Source organism: Heloderma suspectum, chromosome 1 (genome assembly GCF_057233095.1).
Source record: "Heloderma suspectum isolate Gila_16-S chromosome 1, 16-S_ref, whole genome shotgun sequence".
NCBI classification, from domain to species: domain Eukaryota; kingdom Metazoa; phylum Chordata; class Lepidosauria; order Squamata; family Helodermatidae; genus Heloderma; species Heloderma suspectum.
The window spans coordinates 354,996,683-355,017,160 of NC_139458.1; the positions used below are offsets into that span (position 1 = coordinate 354,996,683).

Here is a 20,478-nt window from a genome sequence, read left to right on the forward strand (position 1 = left end):
AGTTTGCCTTACTGTATTAATTAATTAATTAATTAATTAATTAGATTTATTAGCTGCCCATCTGGCTGGCTACCCAGCCACTCTAGGCAGCGTACAATACTAATAACAAATTTACATAATACTTTCATATCAGTGGTCCTGTAACCTTGTAGTGCTTTGGAAGTTTTGATGCACAAACTTTTGTCTGCATTGTTCACAGGAGTGACAGTCGTTTCCATTTTTTATAGTGACATTGCAGGAGTGCTGCTAAAATCAACAGGTATCTTTTTGGACTCTGGCTTACAAGACAGCTGTGATGAGTTTTGGGCTAGTGCTGATGACAGCTCCGCTTCAGATGAAATCAGGTACTACGGAATCCTCATGGTTTCTCTCTTGTTGTTATGCTCTTTCAGTTCCTGTTCAAGACACACTACAACATTACAGATGTCTTTGCAAGTAGCAATTTTTTAAATTTCAGCCAAAATTGTTTATGTATAGTAATGCCTAATAATGCTTGTAGTTAAAGGTATGAGAACAATGTTTGTGCATTGTTCCTTTAACTTGGTTTTGTATTTTTATGTAGAATGTGTCACCTTAGCGATCCCAGGAACATTTTTAGCTCGTTGTTTGTACATATTTGCATTCCAAAACCGCACCATGTGGTGGTGTTCTTTCACACATTTGAATACATGTGTGAAAGCATATTGAAATGACTGCATTCTGTTCAATTTTTGTAGGAGGTCTGTTATAGAGACCAGCCGGGCACTGAAAGAGCTGTTTCATGAAGCCAGAGAGAGAGCGTCCAAAGCTCTTGGCTTTGCTAAGAGATTAAGAAAGGTAAAAAGAAGAAGAGATTCTAAATAATGTACCAAATTCAGTTGCATTGACATACTTAACAGTTTAACTGGTTGCCATACATCCTCCCCCACATGTACACCTTGCCAAGCAAGTTTCACGTGTACACAGAATGTAGGATATAAAAGGACCTTGCCAAAGGTGTGGTGCACACATGGCAGGTTTTTGTACTACACTCTTATTCAAATGGGGAATGACTGCTTCTAAGTTTGGAGAACATGGGTCACACAGACTTAATTCAGGGAAAGTAGCTCACACACTCTCACTGGGTTCAAATAAAGAACAAGATTTATTTTTGCTAAGGTTGTTCTCAAGCACACACATATGCAAACATTATACCAGAGAAAAATGGCTTGATTAGTATACCTTGCCCCCTAGCACATGAGGTGGTATACCTAATTTGTTGTTGTTGTTGTTCAGTCGTTCAGTCGTGTCCGACTCTTCGTGACCCCATGGACCATAGCACGCCAGGCCTTCCTGTCCTGCGCTCTCAAGTCTGCGTGCTCAAGTTCATATTCATTGCATCCGTTATGCTATCTAGCCATCTCATCCTCTGCCGTCCCCTTCTCCTTTTGCCTTCAGTCTTTCCCAGCATCAGGGTCTTTTCCAGGGAGTTTTCTCTTCGCATTAGGTGGCCAAAATATTGGAGCTTCAGCTTCAGTATCTGTCCTTCCAATGAGCAGTCAGGGTTGATTTCCTTTAGGATTGACTGATTTGACCTCCTTGCAGTCCAGGGGACTCGTAAGAGTCTTCTCCAGCACCACAGTTCGAAAGCATCAATTCTTCGGCGCTCAGCCTTCCTTATAGTCCAGCTCTCACAGCCATACATTACTACTGGGAAAACCATAGCTTTGATTAGACGGACCTTTGTCGGCAAGGTGATGTCTCTGCTTCTTACTATGCTGTCTAGCTTGGCCATAGCTTTCCTCCCAAGGAGCAAGCGTCTTTTAATTTCATGGCTACAGTCACCGTCTGCGGTGATCTTGGAGCCCAAGAAAGTAAAATCTGTCACTGCTTCCATTTCTTCCCCTTCTATATGCCAGGAAGTGATAGGGCCAGATGACATGATCTTAGTTTTTTTAATGTTGAGTTTCAAACCAGCTTTTGCACTCTCCTCTTTCACCCTCAACAAGAGGCTCTTGAGATCCTCTTCGCTGACTAATAGATAGAAAAATGTAGATTAGAGAAATTAGCCTTGCCAAATACGGAGGGGAGATGGCTATAGGGAAATAGTGAAGAAGGGGATTGGAGGCCTCTACACCATGGGAGGCATGGATGCTGGTGAAATGGGGGGACTGCGGGGGTGGAAATGGATAGATTTAGAAGAGAAGGGAAAAGAAATAAAGTATGAGATGGCTATAATTACCTGACTGAGGACAAAGGGAAACTAGAGAACATCGTTTCTGGATTGGGTCACCAAAAGTTGTAAAAAGTGCTGTGAACACAGACCACTCTTGGATGTCCCAGTTTTAGTTTACAAAATATAGGGTGCTAGCCTCAGGCCCCTTGGTCACTCTTGAGAACAATGTTATCCAGGAAAAGCAGCATCCAGTGGTAATCTAGGCGTAACAAGTGCTTGTGAAGATAAGGAGATTTAATGGACGCTAAGTCGTTATTAGGGATCCCGGAGCCACAACAATTTGGTCAAAAATAGATGAGAGCTTTGCCAATAGGGCTTCTCCTGGATGTTCCCAATTAGATTAAAGAGTTAGTGCTTCTTGAGACTGTTTAGAAACTGTTTCTCAACACCTTAAGCTCACTTCTCGACCACAAAAATAACACGATTGTCCTAGAGAAGAGCAGCTCATATGTTGGATACAAGCCCCCACAAAGCACCAAAAGGAATGCAAGGAGCTGGCAGGAACATCTGTGTTGCATAAGGAACCTGGCCAGGGGTTAAAGCTCTCTGTCTGTCTCAGAATGTGAGGCAAATGGGTCTTTCTAGGATGAAGAGGTGATTTAGAACAAAAGCATATAAGGGACTCCTGGCCCGGAAATGGTGGGTTGGCACCTAGGTAGGAAAGAGTGCTACAAAAAAGTCACAAGGGCAATATGGAAAGCCTATTAATATTCTGGAGGTGTTCGGACAATCATATCAGGAAAAGAAGCCATTGTGGGTTCTTCCCCTGCACACGCTGCACGCGCAACTGCCCTTTACATAATTCCCCACGATGCAGCGTGGGTTGGTGTGTTGTCCAAAACTGGCACAGTGGGGTGGGGGCGGCTTCGTACCCACCGTACAACCCCTACTGCAAGTTGTGGTTTCTTTTCCCATTGTGATTGTCCGAACCCAATCTCTGAGTTCACTCTTGGAGGCAAATCAGTGTGGTCCAAGCAGACAGCATCGAGTGAAAGAGTGAACAATGACTGCCCAAACGCCAAGGCAGCTACAGCGCCTTGCACAAAGAATATAGGCTCTTGATTGCTCAGGAGCTGGAAACAGGATGGGTCATAACAAAGGGAACAAAGGTTTTGTTCCCACTTCTAAATAGGAGATGCAGAGAGGATCTCCACTTCTTGATTAATTTTACCTCTGGCTAGCTATTCAAGGTAACCTAGCCCAGTATTTAGAACAAAAGGAGTACTTAAGGATGGTTAGACTATAGGTGCCTGGGCTTTGACCTCATTGATCTGGTAGTGAGGTGAGGACTCTTCAGAATTGGATCATTTTTCCTGCTAGGGCATTTAATTGGCTCATTCAAAGGTACCTTCGTGGATAGTTGGCTGGGTGATGACAAGGTAACCACGCATACATTCACAAGCGTTTTCTGGTCATAGGCACAGTCGTGTATTCAAGGTGGCTCTTCACTGTGCAGCATCCCAGAGCCCAGTTATCATTTCTGGCATCTATACCAGCCTTGCCTTCCAGAACAAAATGGATTTTAGAGCCAAGGTATCAGGGCATTGTCCAATACATCTAAGAGCACAACCGACAGCACATCTGGATCTCCTCTGTGACAAACTTGATTTTTTAAAAATCCTTTTCTCTCCTTATTTTTAGGACCTTGAAATAGCAGCAGAGTTCACATTATCTGCCTCTGTGCAGGAGTTCCTCAGTGCCCTAAAAGCTCAACAGTACATGAAGGTAAAATCGCACTAGGGTCTTAATGGCATTGAAATGCTAATAGCATGTTTATTTGGAAGTAATGCTCACTGGCGCATTACTTTGGCGCACACTCCAAAGTAAGTGTGCGTAGGATTCCAACCTAAATGCGTTACATGGGAAGATAAACCAAATGTATGAAATATGGATTTTGTGCATGTTTCACTACTAAGGCTGGGATCCAAATGCATGAGTGGGGAATCTCAGACCTGCGGGCCAGATCTGGCCTTCGGGGGTTCCCCAAATAGCCATGCCCCCTTTCACCTGACTGCTGATCATTTGGTGGTTTTCCAGCTTCTGCACATTTCTCCCCATTCTGAAAGGTTGAAATGACTCTGCTAAAACTTAGTTACTGTCAGTAAGAGCTCTAAGCTAATATATACTGGGTTTTTTGTATTTTGGCCATATCCCATTTCGCCTTTGGACCTGCCAACCATTGGAATGCAGCCCCCAACAGTTTCTCCGAAACTGAATTCAGCCCTCGGGCTGGAGGAGGTTCCCCTCCCCTGGGTTAATGGGAGCGTTATTGTCATTGAGGTGATAAGGCTGTATCTGGGCTGTATCACTTCAAATTGCCTGTGGATATTCATATGATGGGATGCTGCTCCCTACAAAAAACTCCCTACACACATAGAAAACAACTAGTATGTCAGGAAGAAGACGTCTAGCCTGACCATCTCCCTGATATGCAAAAGTGTTCACCCATTGTGATAGAAGAGATGGGAAGGGGATGCATTCCTGCTTTGGCAAGGTGCTGCACTGCTGCAACTTCATTGCCCTGCAAGGCAGGGAATGTGTCACTTTGTTGCTGAGATAAGCAGCAGGTGTTCCGGTCTTCCTGTGCTATGTGGGTGGGTAGCATGTTAAGACAAATTCACCTGGTTGGTTCCGCACCATAGGGATGAATTCTCCCGACTCCTTGGGACGAGAGTAATGCTGCTTTGTTTGCATTCAGTGTCAACACTATGTAATCTTGCTCACTATGTGATCCCTGATTGGCTGAGGTCATGCAGTGAGGGAGAAGAAAATGGAGACAGAGTAGCAGCGTGTGTGTGTGTGTGTGTCATGGGAGACAGTAGCTGCAACCCTTTTTCATGATGCATAAAGGTACATATGGGTGTTGTTTTTTTTTCCCCTGGGGCCCCCTAGCATTTCATTTGTGAAAATTTGATGCAGCTCTAAGTTTTAATAATTTGGGCCACATTGGTTTATTCTTCAGGTACAAATCCCTGGACTTGAAAACTTACAGATCTTTGTGCCAGCTAGCCTTGCAGGGGAAAAGTCTGTTATCTTGCAGTTGCTTAATACAGCTGCAGGAAAGGACTGTTCAAAAGATTCTGATGAAGTTGCAGGTGAACCGTTTCTACTTATGACAAAGCATAGTGATAAAGATCATGAAGTTGATGACAATTGGAGCACTTGGGAAGGACAGCCTGTCAAAATAGTCCCTCAGGTGGAAACTATTGATACACTGAGAAGTATGCAGGTAAAGATTTTCTATATTAATATTTGAAGTTCTTCTGATTAATAATGGTGTATGGACTCCAGAAGTTAAGAGATGATCTGTTTTTTCACAGCTAAATTAGAAATATTACTTGCATAGGATCATGGGCACTTGAGAATTTGGCCTTCTGTTTTTAGGAATACTTTAAAGGGATTAATTTACAAAAAAATCCCATGTTGCAAGAAGAAGAAGAAGAAAAGGTTTGTTTCTGAAGCTTTGCACTAAACAGTGGCAAATCATGGGTTAATTAACCCATGATTTGCCATGGCACATGCCAGGCTTCCTGCAGGCTTTTCGAATATTCAGCCCCTGGTCGAGGTGTTTGGGAGTTGATATATAAAGTCCAAACCCAGACATTACAGGTTAATTGGGGGTTAAACAATCCACGCTTAACCTAATTACTAATTGTAGTTTAACTGTGGGTTGTTCAAGTCATGATTAACCTATAGTATCTGATTCAGACATCATGTAACATCACAATTGGAAGTAGAATATTCAAAATGGCTGTGAAACGTGCCTGGCATGCACCACAGCAAATCGTGGGTTAACTAATCTACACTTTGCCGCTGCTAGGTGCGAACCAGGTCTCTGTCTCAAAATGGGTGCCAAATAAATTGTCATTATATACTTAGAACAGATTAGAGGCTGTGTGTGAGTGCATGCGTGTGTGAGCGAGAGAGAGAGAGACTGAGGCCACTAGTACTGTTGTCATTAGCAACATGCATTAAGTTCAGGTGTGCATGTTTTTTAGTTTCCTTGAGCAACAAAGTCTGAAGCAACATAAACTTAACTGAAAATGTAATATTGTTATGATGTTGATAGGTTCATGGACCTATTGACATGGTCCTGAGGATTCTTCCTCCTCAGCTAGAAGCCTCAAGTACAGCTTGCCCCAACCTGCTGCCCTCCAGATGCTTTCAGCTACAATTCCCAGGATTCCTAACCATTGGCTATGCTGGCTGGGGCTGATGAGAGTTGAAGTCCAAGCCATCTGGAGGGCACCGGGTAGGGGAAGTCTGCTCTAGTGCATATAATGGGGCTAACCATGCAAATCTGTTTTTCCATCTGGGATTGTCACTTAATGGATCATGCTGAGTGTTGAAGAGACCTCCTTAGAAAATCCAAAATTGTAATTGTAAACATTTTCCATACAATTGGCAATGTGTGGGGAAGTAAAGAAGTCCTATTTTAAATATTTCAGGGTTAAGGAAGTACTTTAAATTTCAAAATAGCCATTACTGAATTCACCAGTACAACATTAAGAGGTAGTTTTCAGCAACACCACAGGTTAACCTTGTATTCCTAGGTTGATAACCTCCTCCTTGTAGTCATGCAGCCTGTTCATCTTTTGAACCAGAGAAAAACTTTCCAACAGTTTTTTGAAGGGCTGATCTCTTTGCATCAGGAGCAAACATCCAGCCAGCCTGTCATTGCCACAGCTTTGCAGCAGTTGAAGGTATACGCCTTTCTTATTTATCATCTTCTGGCTTGTTGGTCATTCTAAGCTGCGTGTTGTTACAAAACATATAACAACCCAGTGAGGCCTGCTATTCACAAAGTGAACAGAAAAAGATGGTTTGCAATTGCAACTGCAGTTTGATACAAATAAGTTGAGTATAGTATTTGCGAAACGCTTTGTGAATTGTATGTATTGATTAGGAAGACATATGTTTATACTTCAATAGATGTGGAACAATTTCCCAAAAAACTGAATTGTAAATGCAAAGTCCTGTATTGGACTGGTATGGCATAACACTGAAATGTAATGGTGGAGGGAGCCTTTCTCTAAAGGGGCTTTATTATGTGAGGGTTATGATAATTGCTGTGGTTACAAGTTTCATAGATGTTTGGCACAGTGGTCTAGATTTCTAGAAGTTCTTCTTCGTGGTCTGTCTGCATCACATGTATGGGCTCTGATTCCTGAGCCTCGATTCGGGAAACTTCTAAAGCTGAGGAAATTTTGACAGGAACCCTTCCCCTACCGTCCAGTGTGCATATTCCTAGTGGGTTCCTGCCTCCCCACACAGTTCTCTTCGACTGCCATGGCATGCGCCTTGTGGGGACCTTCTCTCTCTTTGTCTCTGGCAAAGTGACCTTAAAATATATAAAAAATGCTGAGGTTTTATTCGGTCTTATTCTTTTTTATCGTTTTTCTGTCTATCTAGTTTTTAAAAAATTGGTTCTGTTCACACCTTGCGCGATTGCCCTCACGGGCGTATGGCCCTCTGGGCACCCTTCAAGAAGTGCACCCGTTATGGGGCGAAGCTCCCGCACAAAGACAGACACAATATTTGTCTTTTTTGCTTAGGAGAAGGGCATAGTGTAGAAACCTGCCATCACTGCAGCGCCTTCTCTAAAGAAACGAGGAAAAATCACTCTGATCGGCTTAAAGCCGCTTTGTGGAAAAAAGCGTTAGAGTCCATCGAGGGCCCTAGCAAAATGGCTGAGGCTGTTGCTACTTAGCCGGCGATATTGCAGCCCTTAGCATCGGGATCCAAATCCCCTCAACACCATGCTTTGCTGTTGCCGTTGGCAAAAAGACTTTTTAAAAAAGCGAAGGTTTAGAAAAAGTCTGCCCTGTCGACTTCTGAACATAAGAAAAAGAAGTCGGGCAAAAAAGTTTCTGACACCACTTGGGATTGAGTGAAAGCAATTCATTCAGAATTGTTGCCTCAGGGGCATTCATTACCACCATTGGGCATGCCAGTTCAAGATGAGCCTCCTGCTCCCATCCTGACGACACCTTGGGATCGACACACGAGAGTACAGACTTCAACGGTACAGCCGTCCATACCGTCGCTGCCGCTTCTGTCGTCTCCTATTCAGATGGCGTTGGCACCACAGATGGAACCCCCTTTAACATCTACATCAGAGGGTGAGATTATGGACTGTTCCCCTTTTCAGCCCCCTCCAGGTTTGCCTCGGCTGAGGCATGAACTTTATGAACCAGGATGGGATAGGCGTCCATGTTCCCCTGAATCCATATATTCCATGGCATCTTACCATAGGTCTTATGGATTGAGCAGACGAGACTGTCGTTGGTACCGAGATCGCTCTAGGTCACGACATTCTGAATGGGACAGACCTCAGTATCACTATGGTTCTTTAGGACCAAGACAATGGGTTGAGTATGACGACAGTAGGAGGCGCTATTCTTCCTTGATGAAGCACCCGAGATGGGAAGAGAGGCATCCTACTGTATCGACGGTCCAAAAGAGCCTTTACTGCCTTCGGCAGGATCAGTGCAGCCCTTTCCACAGGTTGATTTGCCTCCTCCTGTGCATAGGTTTCCTCTGATTTGACCTCCGGCACCAGAACAACAGGATCTAGTCCAAAGCTTGTTTCAACCGGTACTGCCTCCGACAATTATGGTACCTCAACCGGCTCCTAAGTCACCATTGCGCATGTCGGAGACAGAGGGCTATGAGCCTGACTCATCTTCTCAGTCGTCCAGACCATTGTTTCTTTCTTCCCCAGATACTCTGGTGGGAACCAATGAATCCATTTCCCCCCTGGACAATTTGGGTCAATTTGCTCACCAGGTTCTTAGAATGGCACAAGCTCTGGGACTTGAAACGCAGCAAGCAGCACCTTCAACCCAGGATCCTGTATTTGATGCCGTAAATACAAATGCACATAGGCTGGTGGCTATTCCATTGCTTCCTACTATCAATGACACCATAAAACAATAATGGAATACTCCTTTGTATTGCCCCTGCACTAGGCTTTGAACTCTTAATTTAGAAGTGCCAAGTTAGTGATAAATCAGATCCAGGTTTACTTACAAGGAGATACTTTATTGAGTACAGTCAGCACACAGGCGTACCCAATGGTTGGATCTGACAGCTTGTCTGAACCCAGAGCCATGGGGTAAAATGGGTCTTATACCATACATGTTAGCAGTGAGGCAGCATGACAACAGCAAGCGCCAACTAGCATTCATTCCCAGCATAGACTAGCAGTGCTTGGTTCTCAGCACAGCCACCTGCAGCTTTAAGAGAAACAAACTTCACTTCCCAGGCCCATCTTGATAGTATGGAATATGCCGAGGCTGCTATCAACCTTTAACTCATCTCGCATGCTCAGAGGCCAACTAGCAAGGGAATTGCACTAATAACCTAAGCAAAGCATTATAGTTCTCTAGGCCCCTCTAACACTACAGGTAACTTGGTTACAGGCCTGGGGCCAATACACCCTTCCACGGTACCTCTGGTATCGAAGTGCTTGGAGGGTATGTACTGTCTGCAGGACGCTAATGCAGAATATCTGTTCAAGCACCCTGCACCTAACTATGGTGGTGGAAGCTGCACAGGGCAGGTCAAAGAAAGCACATTCGTCTTCCACCGATAGAGGGATGAAGACTTGATTTATTCAGCGGGAGACTTTACACATCTGCTTCGATGGGTTTGAAAATCGCTATCAAGCAGCTATGTCGGGTTACCAATTCCTCCTGTGGGATAAAGTGGGCAAGCTCCTAGATTTTTTGCTAGATGATAAAAAGGAGCTGGGTCACCTTTTTTGAACTGAAGCTTTCAAATTATCAAGGCAGCAGATAAATACATCTTGCCATCAAACAGACCATAACTCAAAGTTCTGGTAAGCTCAGTCGCTCTTAGATGCCATGCTTGGCTTTGATCCTCTGGCCTCCAGCAGGAAATGCAGGCAAGGATAGAAGATCTACCATTTGACGGGCTGGGTCTCTTTAACTCTAAAACAGACAAATTGTTGGACATATTTATTTGTTTGTTTGTTTGTTTGTTTGGGGTTCTTACTGCAACAACAGCACCAGCAATAACATCCTCGGTATTAACGCTGGTACCAGTCTTCCACTCCTCGATACCAACCATGCAACACTGGAGTAGGTCAACAGCATCCACAGCCTAGCAGACAAGGAAAGCCTTTTCAGCTCTCCAGATCCTGCGATTACCGTAGGAAACTGGACAACAGAGGTAAATGGCATCTTTGACTTTCTGCTGGTTCATCTTCATCTTCAGACTTTGTTTTTTGGAACGTGCTTGGCGTGCTACCATCACATGTGGCACGACATCACAAGGGACGCTTGGGTGTTGACTGTAGTTTGAGAAGGTTATTGGATCGAATTCAACACCATCCCTCCACTTGGTACTGTGAAGGTTACCGCTTTGTCTATATCTCTTCTTGCAGAGGTTCGGACGCTTCTGGACAAAGGAGCAATCTAACTCATACCAACCAACCATCCAACCAACTGATGGATGGATTTTTCTCCTGGTACTTCACAGTACCGAAAAGGGATGATGGCTTTTGACTGATAATGGACTTGAGGCAGATCGACAGTTACATCTCACCTCAAAAATTCCGCATGGTTACACTGATGTGTATTCTTCCCCTCCTCTCTCGAGAAGTCTGGTTTGCCTCTATCGATCTCAAAGATGCTTACTTCGATATTGCAATAGAGCATTCCCATCAGCGTTACCTGTGCTTCGCCATCGGTACCCATGCTTACCAATTCAGGTAATTCAGGGTTCTCCCCTTCGGCCTCGCCATTGCTCCAAGGGTCTTCACCAAGTGCATGGCAGTCGTATGTGCCCATCTTCGATTGAGAGGCGTAGAAGTCTACCCTTATATTGATGACTGGCTCCTAGTAGCTTCAATGAGGTTGCAACTGGTACAGTCAATAGAGGTGACCTGTGGTCTCCTCAACTCTTTAGATATACATCAACGTAGAGAAATCTCAACTGACCCCTACTCAGAGGTTAACATTCTTAGGGGCACTGTTGAACTCAGAACTGGGAAGAGCTTTCTTGCCCATCACCAGGGTGGAGACATTAGTCGCCTTTGCTTCAAACATATTGGACAGCAAGGTTACGTTAGCATACAAGACGCAACGGTTGCTGGGCTTCATGGCAGCAATGACAGCAGTCATGAGGTATGCACAGTTATGGATGAGGCTCTTACAAGGTTGGTTTATCCGTCATTTCAACAACAAGTTGGATGCTCACCAAGTATGGCTAACGCTTCCACCACCAGTCAGGGACACGCTGCGATGGTGGTTAGTACTGACCAATTTAAACCAATTTGAGCCTCTCGCTACTGTGGACTTGCGCTTACTTTCTTGGAAGGTGGAGTTTCTGGTCGTCATAATATCAGCACGTCGTGCTAGTGGGCTCTGTGTGCTCAGGGTTGACCAGTCATATCTTCAATTTCATCAAGATGAGGTTGTGCTTCGACCTGACCCAGTTTTTCTTCCCAAGGCTGTTTCGGAGTTTCATTTAAATCAGGACGTTGTGTTACCAGCTTTTTTTGCCTCCCCGTCTACTCCTTTGGAATCGACCTTGCACACACTTGATGTGTGCCTCATGCTTTGGCCTTTTACAAGGTGAGGACTGAACAATTCCGACTGTTGCCTTGTCTTTTTGTCTATTATGGCAGTAAACAGAAGGCTGAACCTCTGTCCGCACAATGCCTTGCTTCCTGGATCATCCAGACTGTTGAGCTTTCGTGTGTCTCAAGCTTTCTGCCCTGATTAGAGCTCATTCCACTCGTGCTATAACGACATCTGTCATGTTCGACAGAGAGGTTTCTGTTCCTGAGTTCTGTTGTGCAGCTACGTGGTCGACACCATCCACCTTTGCCAAGCATTACAGGATGGACATTTGGGCAAGAGCTAACTGTGCCTTTGGTCATGCCATCCTTTCATCGATATTGTAGTAGGACACCGACCCACCTCCGTTGTAAGTAAGCTTGTTAATCGCTCATATGTGTGATGCAGAGAGACCACGAAGAACAAAGACAGGTTGCCACCTGTAACTGCAGTTCTTCAAGTGGTCATTTGTGCATTCACACAACCTGCCCACCATCCCCGCTTCCGTGTCATACTCGAGTTCAGTGTTGGGTACCGAAGTGTACACTTCTCTCAGTTATGAGGCCGCAATTTTAGTCTCAAGGAACTGAGGAAGGAGGTGGGAATCTGCTAGGAATATGCACGCTGGACAGGATAAAATTTCCTCAGCTTTAGAAGTTTCCTGAATTGAGGCTCCACACAGGCGCAGAGCCCATATGTGTGAATGCACAGATGACCACCTGAAGAACTACAGTTACAGGTGGCAGCCTGTCTTTACCAGCACATTCTTGGGAGCCAGTCTAGTCCAGGACAAAATATTACATTTTATTTATTTATTTGCTACTTTTTATATACCAGCCAGTAGGCAAAGCTCTCTGGGTGGTTCAAAAAAGGTAAAACCCCAAAAATACAACACGGGGGTATGCAACATTATACATGAGGTATAATTTGGGTCTTAATGATCTTTGTGTAGAGGGTGTGGACAACTACCCAATGGTAGTTGGGTATATGTGCTGGGAAGAAGCTTGTGATGAAATACGGTCTTCTTAAAAGCTCATGCTACAATCCATTATAGTCTTTAACTGTGCACTCCTACATGTCTACTCAGAAGTAAGTCCCTTTGAGTTCAGTGATGTTTACTCCTGGGAAAACGGTATAGGATTGCAGCCTGATGTATCCCGATATCTTGGTTACTTGTTTGCATAGCAAGAAGTAGTCATTTAGGATTATCATAAAGTTCCCGCAGAATCATGTGTCTTTATAGTAATAACACTTCAGCCGAGATTTTTATGTGTTTTCCAGAGTGATGCTTTGCAGTTATGCAATAAGATAAGCTGTGCAATTGACAGAGTTGATCAAATGTTCACATCTGAATTTGATGCAGAGGTTGATGAATCAGAATCTGCCACCTTGCAGCAATATTATCGGGAAGCCATGATTCAGTGTTACAACTTCGGTTTTGAGGTAAATTCAGGAGAAATTTCTTGCCTAGTTTTTCACAGTGCAAGGTTAGTTGAAACATAGCATTGCCTGGTTGAGAGCAGAAGAGTGTGTAAAATCAATACAACTGCCACCATTTTGTGCAAAAAAACCCAGAAACAGAACCTATCTTGCTGAGAACATTTGTTGTGTTGAAAGTTTAAGCTTTGAGTTCACAAGTCAGTATTGGAGACTGTGTAGCAAGAGCACCAAAATGAAAGAGAGAAGAGAACCAAACCCATGTGTTTGGGCAGAGACTGCAGCCTCGTCCACCAATCACAATTCATCTCTAAATACCATATACAAGGGCTCCATTGCTGTGAGAGCTGTCTTACTCTTCTTCTGTTGGTTGGCTGTTAGAAGCACTCTAGAGTGGCAGAGCGATTCCAGCAGTTTATACTTTTTCAGTTGAGCATGGCCTCTTAAAGGATGGTGATCCTCCTTTTATGGTTGCATTTTATCTGACTTTACAGTTTTATTTTGCTGTGGATATGAATAGGCTTTGTATGCAAGTTTTGCACAGACATAACACATTATTCCCCCTTCATGGATCACTGCCTTGTTGGGGCGAAGGGGCTTGCGTAACTCAGTGAAGCCATAAGCTATGCCGTGCAAGGCCACCCAAGATGGACAGGTCATGGCGGAGAGTTCTCACAAAATGTGGTCCACTGGAAAAGGAAATGGCAACCCACTCCAGTATTCCTGCAAAGAAAACCCCATGGAACATATCACAAGGCTAAAAGATATGAAGCTGGAAGATGAGCCCCTCAGGTCGGAAGGTGTCCAATATACTACTGCAGAAGAGCAGAGGGAATTTCCAAGTAGCACCAGAAAGAGTGAAGCGGCTACGCCAAAGCCTAAAGGAAGGGATATGACCTAAATCATATCCCTTATGAATATACAGTGGAGGTGAGGAATAGATTTAAGGGATTAGACCTGATAGACAGAGTGCCTGAGGAACTATGGACGGAGGTCCGTAACATTGTTCAGGAGGCAGCAACGAAATCCATCCCAAAGAAAAAGCAATGCAAGAAAGCAAAGTGGCTGTCTGATGAGGCTTTACAAGTAGCTGAGGAAAGAAGGCAAGCGAAAAGCAAGGGAGAAAGGGGAAGATATATCCAACTGAGTGCAGATTTCCAGAGAATAGCAAGGAGAGACAAGAAGGCCTTCTTAAATGAACAATGCAAAGAAATCGAGGAAAACAGTAGAATGGGAAAGGCTAGAGATCTTTTCAAGAAAATCGGAGATCTCAGGGGAACGTTTTGTGCAAAGACGGGCACGATAAAGGACAAAGAAGGCGGGGACCTAACAGAAGCAGATGAGATTAAGAAGAGGTGGAAAAAATACACAGAAGAACTATACAGGAAAGATCTGAATGTCCCTGATAGCCATGATAGTGCGGTCACTGAACTTGAGCCGGACATCCTCGAGAGTGAAGTCAAGTGGGCCTTAGGAAGCATTACTAACAACAAAGCTAACAGAGATGACAGTCTTCCAGCTGAGCTCTTTAAAATCCTAAAAGATGATGCTGTTAAAGTGCTGCACTCAATATGCCAACACATTTGGAACACTCAACAGTGGCCACAAGACTGGAAAAGGTCAGTTTACATTCCAATTCCAAAGAAGGGCAATGCCAAAGAGTGTTCAAACTACTGTACAATTGCGCTTATTTCACATGCCAGCAAGGTGATGCTCAAAATCCTACAAGCTAGGCTTCAGCAGCATGTGAACCGAGAACTACCAGAAGTACAAGCTGGGTTTCGAAGAGGCAGAGGAACTAGAGATCAAATCGCCAACATTCGCTGGATCATGGAGAAAGCAAGAGAATTCCAGAAAAACATCTATTTCTGCTTCATTGACTACTCTAAAGCCTTTGATTGTGTGGATCACAACAAACTGTGGCAAATCCTTAAAGAGATGGGAGTACCAGACCACCTTACCTGTCTCCTGGGAAATGGAAGCAGTGACAGATTTTATTTTCTTGGGCTCCAAGATCACTGCAGACGGTGACTGTAGCCATGAAATTAAAAGACGCTTGCTCCTTGGGAGGAAAGCTATGGCACACCTAGACAGCATAGTAAGAAGCAGAGACATCACCTTGCCAACAAAGGTCCGTATAATCAAAGCTATGGTTTTCCCAGTAGCAATGTATGGCTTTGAGAGCTGGACTATAAGGAAGGCTGAGCGCCGAAGAATTGATGCTTTTGAACTGTGGTGCTGGAGAAGACTCTTATGAGTCCCCTGGACTGCAAGGAGGTCAAATCAATCCATCCTAAAGGAAATCAACCCTGAGTGCTCATTGGAAGGACAGATACTGAAGCTGAAATATTTTGGCCACCTAATGCGAAGAGAAAACTCCCTGGAAAAGACCGTGATGCTGGGAAAGATTAAAGGCAAAAGAAGAAGGGGACGGCAGAGGATAAGAAGGCTAGATAGCATCACCGATGCAATGAATAAGGACTTGAGCACACTCCGGGAGAGAGCAGAGGACAGGAAGGCCTGGCATGCTATGGTCCATGGGGTCACGAAGAGTCGGACACGACTTAACGACTGAATAACAACAACAACAACACATTATTCTGTTACTGGTTTCTTGGAGGAACTGTATCATGCTTATTATTGCTCTTTAGTTGGGTTATTTTGAGCATTTGTGAATCAAGATACAGAATTTTGTGGGATAAAAATGCTGTTGCAGCATGCAGCTATTCTAATGGTTGAAAATAGCAATATTTATTTCAATGCCTTGAAGGATAATTTTAATGCATTGTAGTACCATAAAGAAGTCATTCGCTTGATGTCTGGAGAATTCAGACAGAAAATCGGAGACCAGTACATCAGTTTTGCAAGGAAGTGGATGAATTATGTCCTTACCAAATGTGAGAGTGGTCGAGGCACCAGACCCAGGTAACAATTCAATGGACTCTTTTTTGTATTTTTGATCCCTTTCATTTCAGAGATCTTGTATATTCACTAGGGATGTACGAAAGTCACTTTACCTTTTCGCGGAATTGATGCGCGGGGGGGGAAAGCGCTCTGTCCCTCCCCCTGGAATCCTCGATGGGGGGGAGGTGATCTGGTCCTCCCCCCCCGGAATCCTGCCTGGCCGGCTCCGCTCTGCAGCGGCTCCGCAGAGCAGCCGGCCAGGCTCGTCCGCAGCTGGAGTTCCGGCTGCGGACGGGCTGCTGCGGATGCAAATGGCGGCCGCCGTAGTGGCCGCCATTTGTGTCCAGCCAGGCTTCTGTGATAGGCTACGTAAGTATTTACGTAGCCTATCATGGCTGGGCAAAAAAACAAACAAAAAACAGCGTATGCAAATGGCGGCGGCTACAGCGGCCACCATTTGCGTTCCCTATTTTTTGCCATTTTAGCCTACGAAAATATTTATGTAGGCTATTACGGCGAAAAAAATGGGGAACGCAATTAGCGTAGTGGGCGCTATTTGTGTTCCTTTTTTTCCCCGCCGTAATAGCTTGTGTAAATATTTACGTAGGCTAAAACGGCAAAAAAAAAGGAACGCAAATAGCGCCCACTATGCTATTTGCATTCCCCTTTTTTTCGCCGTAGTATCCTACGTAAATATTTATGTAGACTATAACGGCGAAAAATAGGGAATGCAAATGGCGGCCACAGTAGCCACCGCCATTTGCGTACGCCGTTTTTTTTTTTTTTTGGCTTGGCTTGCCGTGATAGGCTACATAAATACGTACGTAGCCTATCATGGCAAAGACCAGGATGCAAATGGCGGCCGCGGCAGCCAGTTGAAAGATTTGCCGGAGGCGCCGCCAGAGGTGCCGCTGTCCAGAACATCCGCCCCAGGTAAGCCTCATCCCGGGGGGAATCTGTGGGGGGGGCAGGCCATTCCGCCACGGATTTCGGGGGGCCGAATGCCAGTGCATTTGGTCTCACTGAAATCCGTGGCAGAATTCTCCACCATCCCTAATATTCACAAGGAGTGTTACTCTCTAGATCACTTTTAGGGATGTTATTAATGCTAAATATCACAACATTTAGGTAAGAATAAGATACCTTAGATAATCCAAAACCCAGAGTATTCAAAGGTTTCCAGATAAATAAGACTGTCATGGTAACAAAACAAGGATAGGATTAAGGCTTGTCACACAATTTAGTTAGTCTTACTCATTTGCAAGGCCCAAATAGGGAATGTGGTGTTGATCATGTCACTCTTTGTGTAATGACCTGATGAAACTCAAATAACTGCACGTGAATGTCTTGCCATATAGAGCATGCTGTGCCCATGTACATCTGAAACAATCTTCCCCAACGTGGTGTCCTCCAAATGTGTTGGACGACAACTCCCATCATTCCCAGCCAGCATGGCAATGAAATGATGGGAGTTGCAGCCTAACATGTTTGAAGGGACCAGATTGGGGAAAAACTGATCTAAAGCAGCCATCACAAATCTTGTTTCATAGAATCATAGAATAGTAGGGTTGGAAGGGGCCTATAAGACCATAGAGTCCAACCCCCTGCTCAATGCAGGAATCCAAATTAAAGCATCCATGAGAGATGGCTGTCCAGCCTCATCTTGAATGCCTCCAGTGTGGGAGAGCCCACTACCTCTCTAGGGAATTGGTTCCATTGTCGTATTGCTCCAGCAGTCAGGAGGTTTTTCCTGATGTTCAGCCGGAATCTGGCTTCCTGTAACTTGAGCCCATTATTCCGTGTCCTGCACTCCGGGATGATGGAAAAGAGATGCTGGCCTTCCTCTTTGTGAACCTTTCAAGTACTTGAAGACCACTATCATCTCTCCCCTCAGGCTTCTCTTCTCAAGGCTAAACATGCCCAGTTCTTTCAGTCTCTCCTCATAGGGCTTTGTTTCCAGGCCCCTGATCATCTTCAGTGCCCTCCTCTGAACCCTCTCCAGTTTGTCTGCATCCTTCTTAAAATGTGGTGCCCAGAACTGGACACAGTACTCCAGATGAGACCTAATCAGTGCAGAGTAGAGGGGAACTAGTACTTCCCAGGATTTGGAAGCTATGCTTCTATGAATGCAGCCCAAAATGGCATTTGCCTTTTTTGCAGCCACATCACATTGTTGGCTCATATTCATCTTGTGATCAACAACAATTCCAAGATCCGTCTGGCTTGTAGTGTTGTTGAGCCAAGTATCCCCCATCTTGTAACTGTGCATTTGGTGTCTTTTTCCTAGGTGCAGAACTTGGCATTTATCCCTATTAAATTTCATTCTGTTGTTTTCTGCTCAGCTCTCCAGCCTATCAAGATCACTTTGAATCTTGTTTCTGTCTTCCAGAGTATTAGCTATCCCACCCAATTTTGTGTCATCTGCAAATTTGATCAGCATTTCCTGTACCTCCTCCTCCAAGTCATTAATAAAAATGTTGAAGAGCACTGGGCCCAGGACTGACCCTTGCGATACTTCGCTCGTTACCTCTGCCCAGTTTGAGAAGATCCCATTGATAAGCACTCGTTGAGTCCGATTCTGTAACCAACTGTGGATCCACCGGATCGTTGTTCCATCTAGCCCACTTTGAGCTAGTTTGCTCATCAGGATATCATGGGGCACTTTGTCGAAAGCTTTGCTGAAGTCGAGGTATATGATGTCCACAGTATTCCCACAGTCTACAAGGGAGGTGACCTGATCAAAAAATGAGATGAGATTCGTCTGGCAGGATTTGTTCTTGACAAATCCATGTTGGCTTTGAGTAATCACTGCATTGTTTTCAAGGTGCTTCCAGATGGATTGCTTTATCATCTGCTCCAGAGTTTTCCCAGGGATTGATGTCAGACTGACTGGTCTGTAGTTCCCAAGTTCCTCCTTTTTGCCCTTTTTGAAGATAGGGACCACATTAGCCCTCCTCCAGTCATCTGGTACTTCACCTGTCCTCCATGATTTCTCAAAGAGACAGTGGTTCTGAGAGTTCTTCTGCCAGTTCCTTTATTACTCTAGGATGCAGTTCATCTGGCCCTGGGGATTTGAACTCATTCATAGTAATTAGGTGTTCCTTGACCATATGCCTCTCGATCTGAAGCTGCAATCCTGCCCCTTCAGCTTGTACTTTGCCTTTGCCAAGGGGGATCATAGACCCTCTTTTGGGAGAAGACTGAGCTCAAGTAGGAATTGAGCACTTCTGCCTTTTCTTTGTCATCTGTTATCTTTTTGCTTATTTAATAGTTAAACCACCATTTCTTTCTTCAGTGTTTTACTATGCATGTATCTGAAGAAAGTCTTTTTGTTGCTTTTAGCATCCCTTGCTAACCTCAGCTCATTCTCAGCTTTAGCTTTCCTGATGACATCTCTGCAGTTCTGTGCAACCTGCCTGTACTCTTCCTTCATAGCTTGGCCTTCCTTCCACTTCCTATATTGTCCTTTTTTTGTTTTCAGGTCATCTTTAAACTTTTTGTGAAGCCAATTTGGCTTCTTCTGTTGTCTTCCGCCTTTTTTTCTTGTTGGAATTGTTTGTAATGGTGTCTTTAGAATTTCCTTTTTTAAAAACTCCCACCTATCTTGGACTCCTTTTCTCATTAGAGTCGCTTGCCATGGGACCTTACTTATCATTGTTCTAAGTTTATTAAAATTGGCTTTCCTAAAATCTAGGGTATGCATTTGGCTACACTTGGCTTTTGCTTCCTTTAGAACCGAGAACAAGTATGACATGGTCACTTTCCCCCAGAGTTCCCATAACTGCTACTTTATCCACTAAGTCATCTCTGTTGGTTAGGATCAAGTCAAGGATAGCCGATCCTCTAGTTCCTTCCTACACTTTCTGTAGGAGGAAGTTATCAGCAACACAAGTCAAGAATTTCTTGGAGTGGCCATGTTTTGCAGAATTTGTCTCCCAACAAATATTGGGAAATGGAAGTCCCCCATTACTACTACATCTTGCTTCCTTGAAACACTGGCAATTTGCTTTTCAAAAGTTTCATCCTCGTCTTCTCCTTGATTGGGTGGCCGGTAGTAGACTCCGACCATCATGTTCCTTTTATTCTTTGCTCTATTTATTTTCACACAGATGCTCTCGATGGGGCAACCAAGCTCATCCTCCTGTAGTGCAGAGATATGTAATTTTAACATATAGTGCAACTCCACTTCCCTTTCTGTTCCTTCAGTTCTTTGAGAGCAAGTTATATCCTTCAATTGCAATATTCCAGTCATGGGAGTCATCCCACCAAGTTTCAGTCACACCTATCAAGTCATAATTTCCCTCCTGTATTAAGAGTTCAAGTTCATTCTGTTTCTTTCCCATGCTCTGGGCATTA

The 20,478-nt window shown here is 44.3% G+C and overlaps 1 protein-coding gene across 7 annotated transcripts in view; it reads left to right on the forward strand.

Annotated features, from left to right (window-relative positions):
* Nucleotides 1-20,478, forward strand: part of MAP3K4 (mitogen-activated protein kinase kinase kinase 4) — a 93,829-nt gene that overhangs the window by 39,136 nt on the left and 34,215 nt on the right. For all 7 annotated transcript variants that reach the window (XM_084827968.1, XM_084827970.1, XM_084827973.1 and 4 more), the window contains exons 7-13: nt 228-344; nt 717-816; nt 3,836-3,919; nt 5,157-5,423; nt 6,748-6,897; nt 13,063-13,224; nt 16,010-16,143. In XM_084827968.1, the coding sequence (XP_084684094.1) occupies nt 228-344; nt 717-816; nt 3,836-3,919; nt 5,157-5,423; nt 6,748-6,897; nt 13,063-13,224; nt 16,010-16,143 (1,014 nt within the window). The remainder of the gene's footprint in view (nt 1-227; nt 345-716; nt 817-3,835; nt 3,920-5,156; nt 5,424-6,747; nt 6,898-13,062; nt 13,225-16,009; nt 16,144-20,478) is intronic.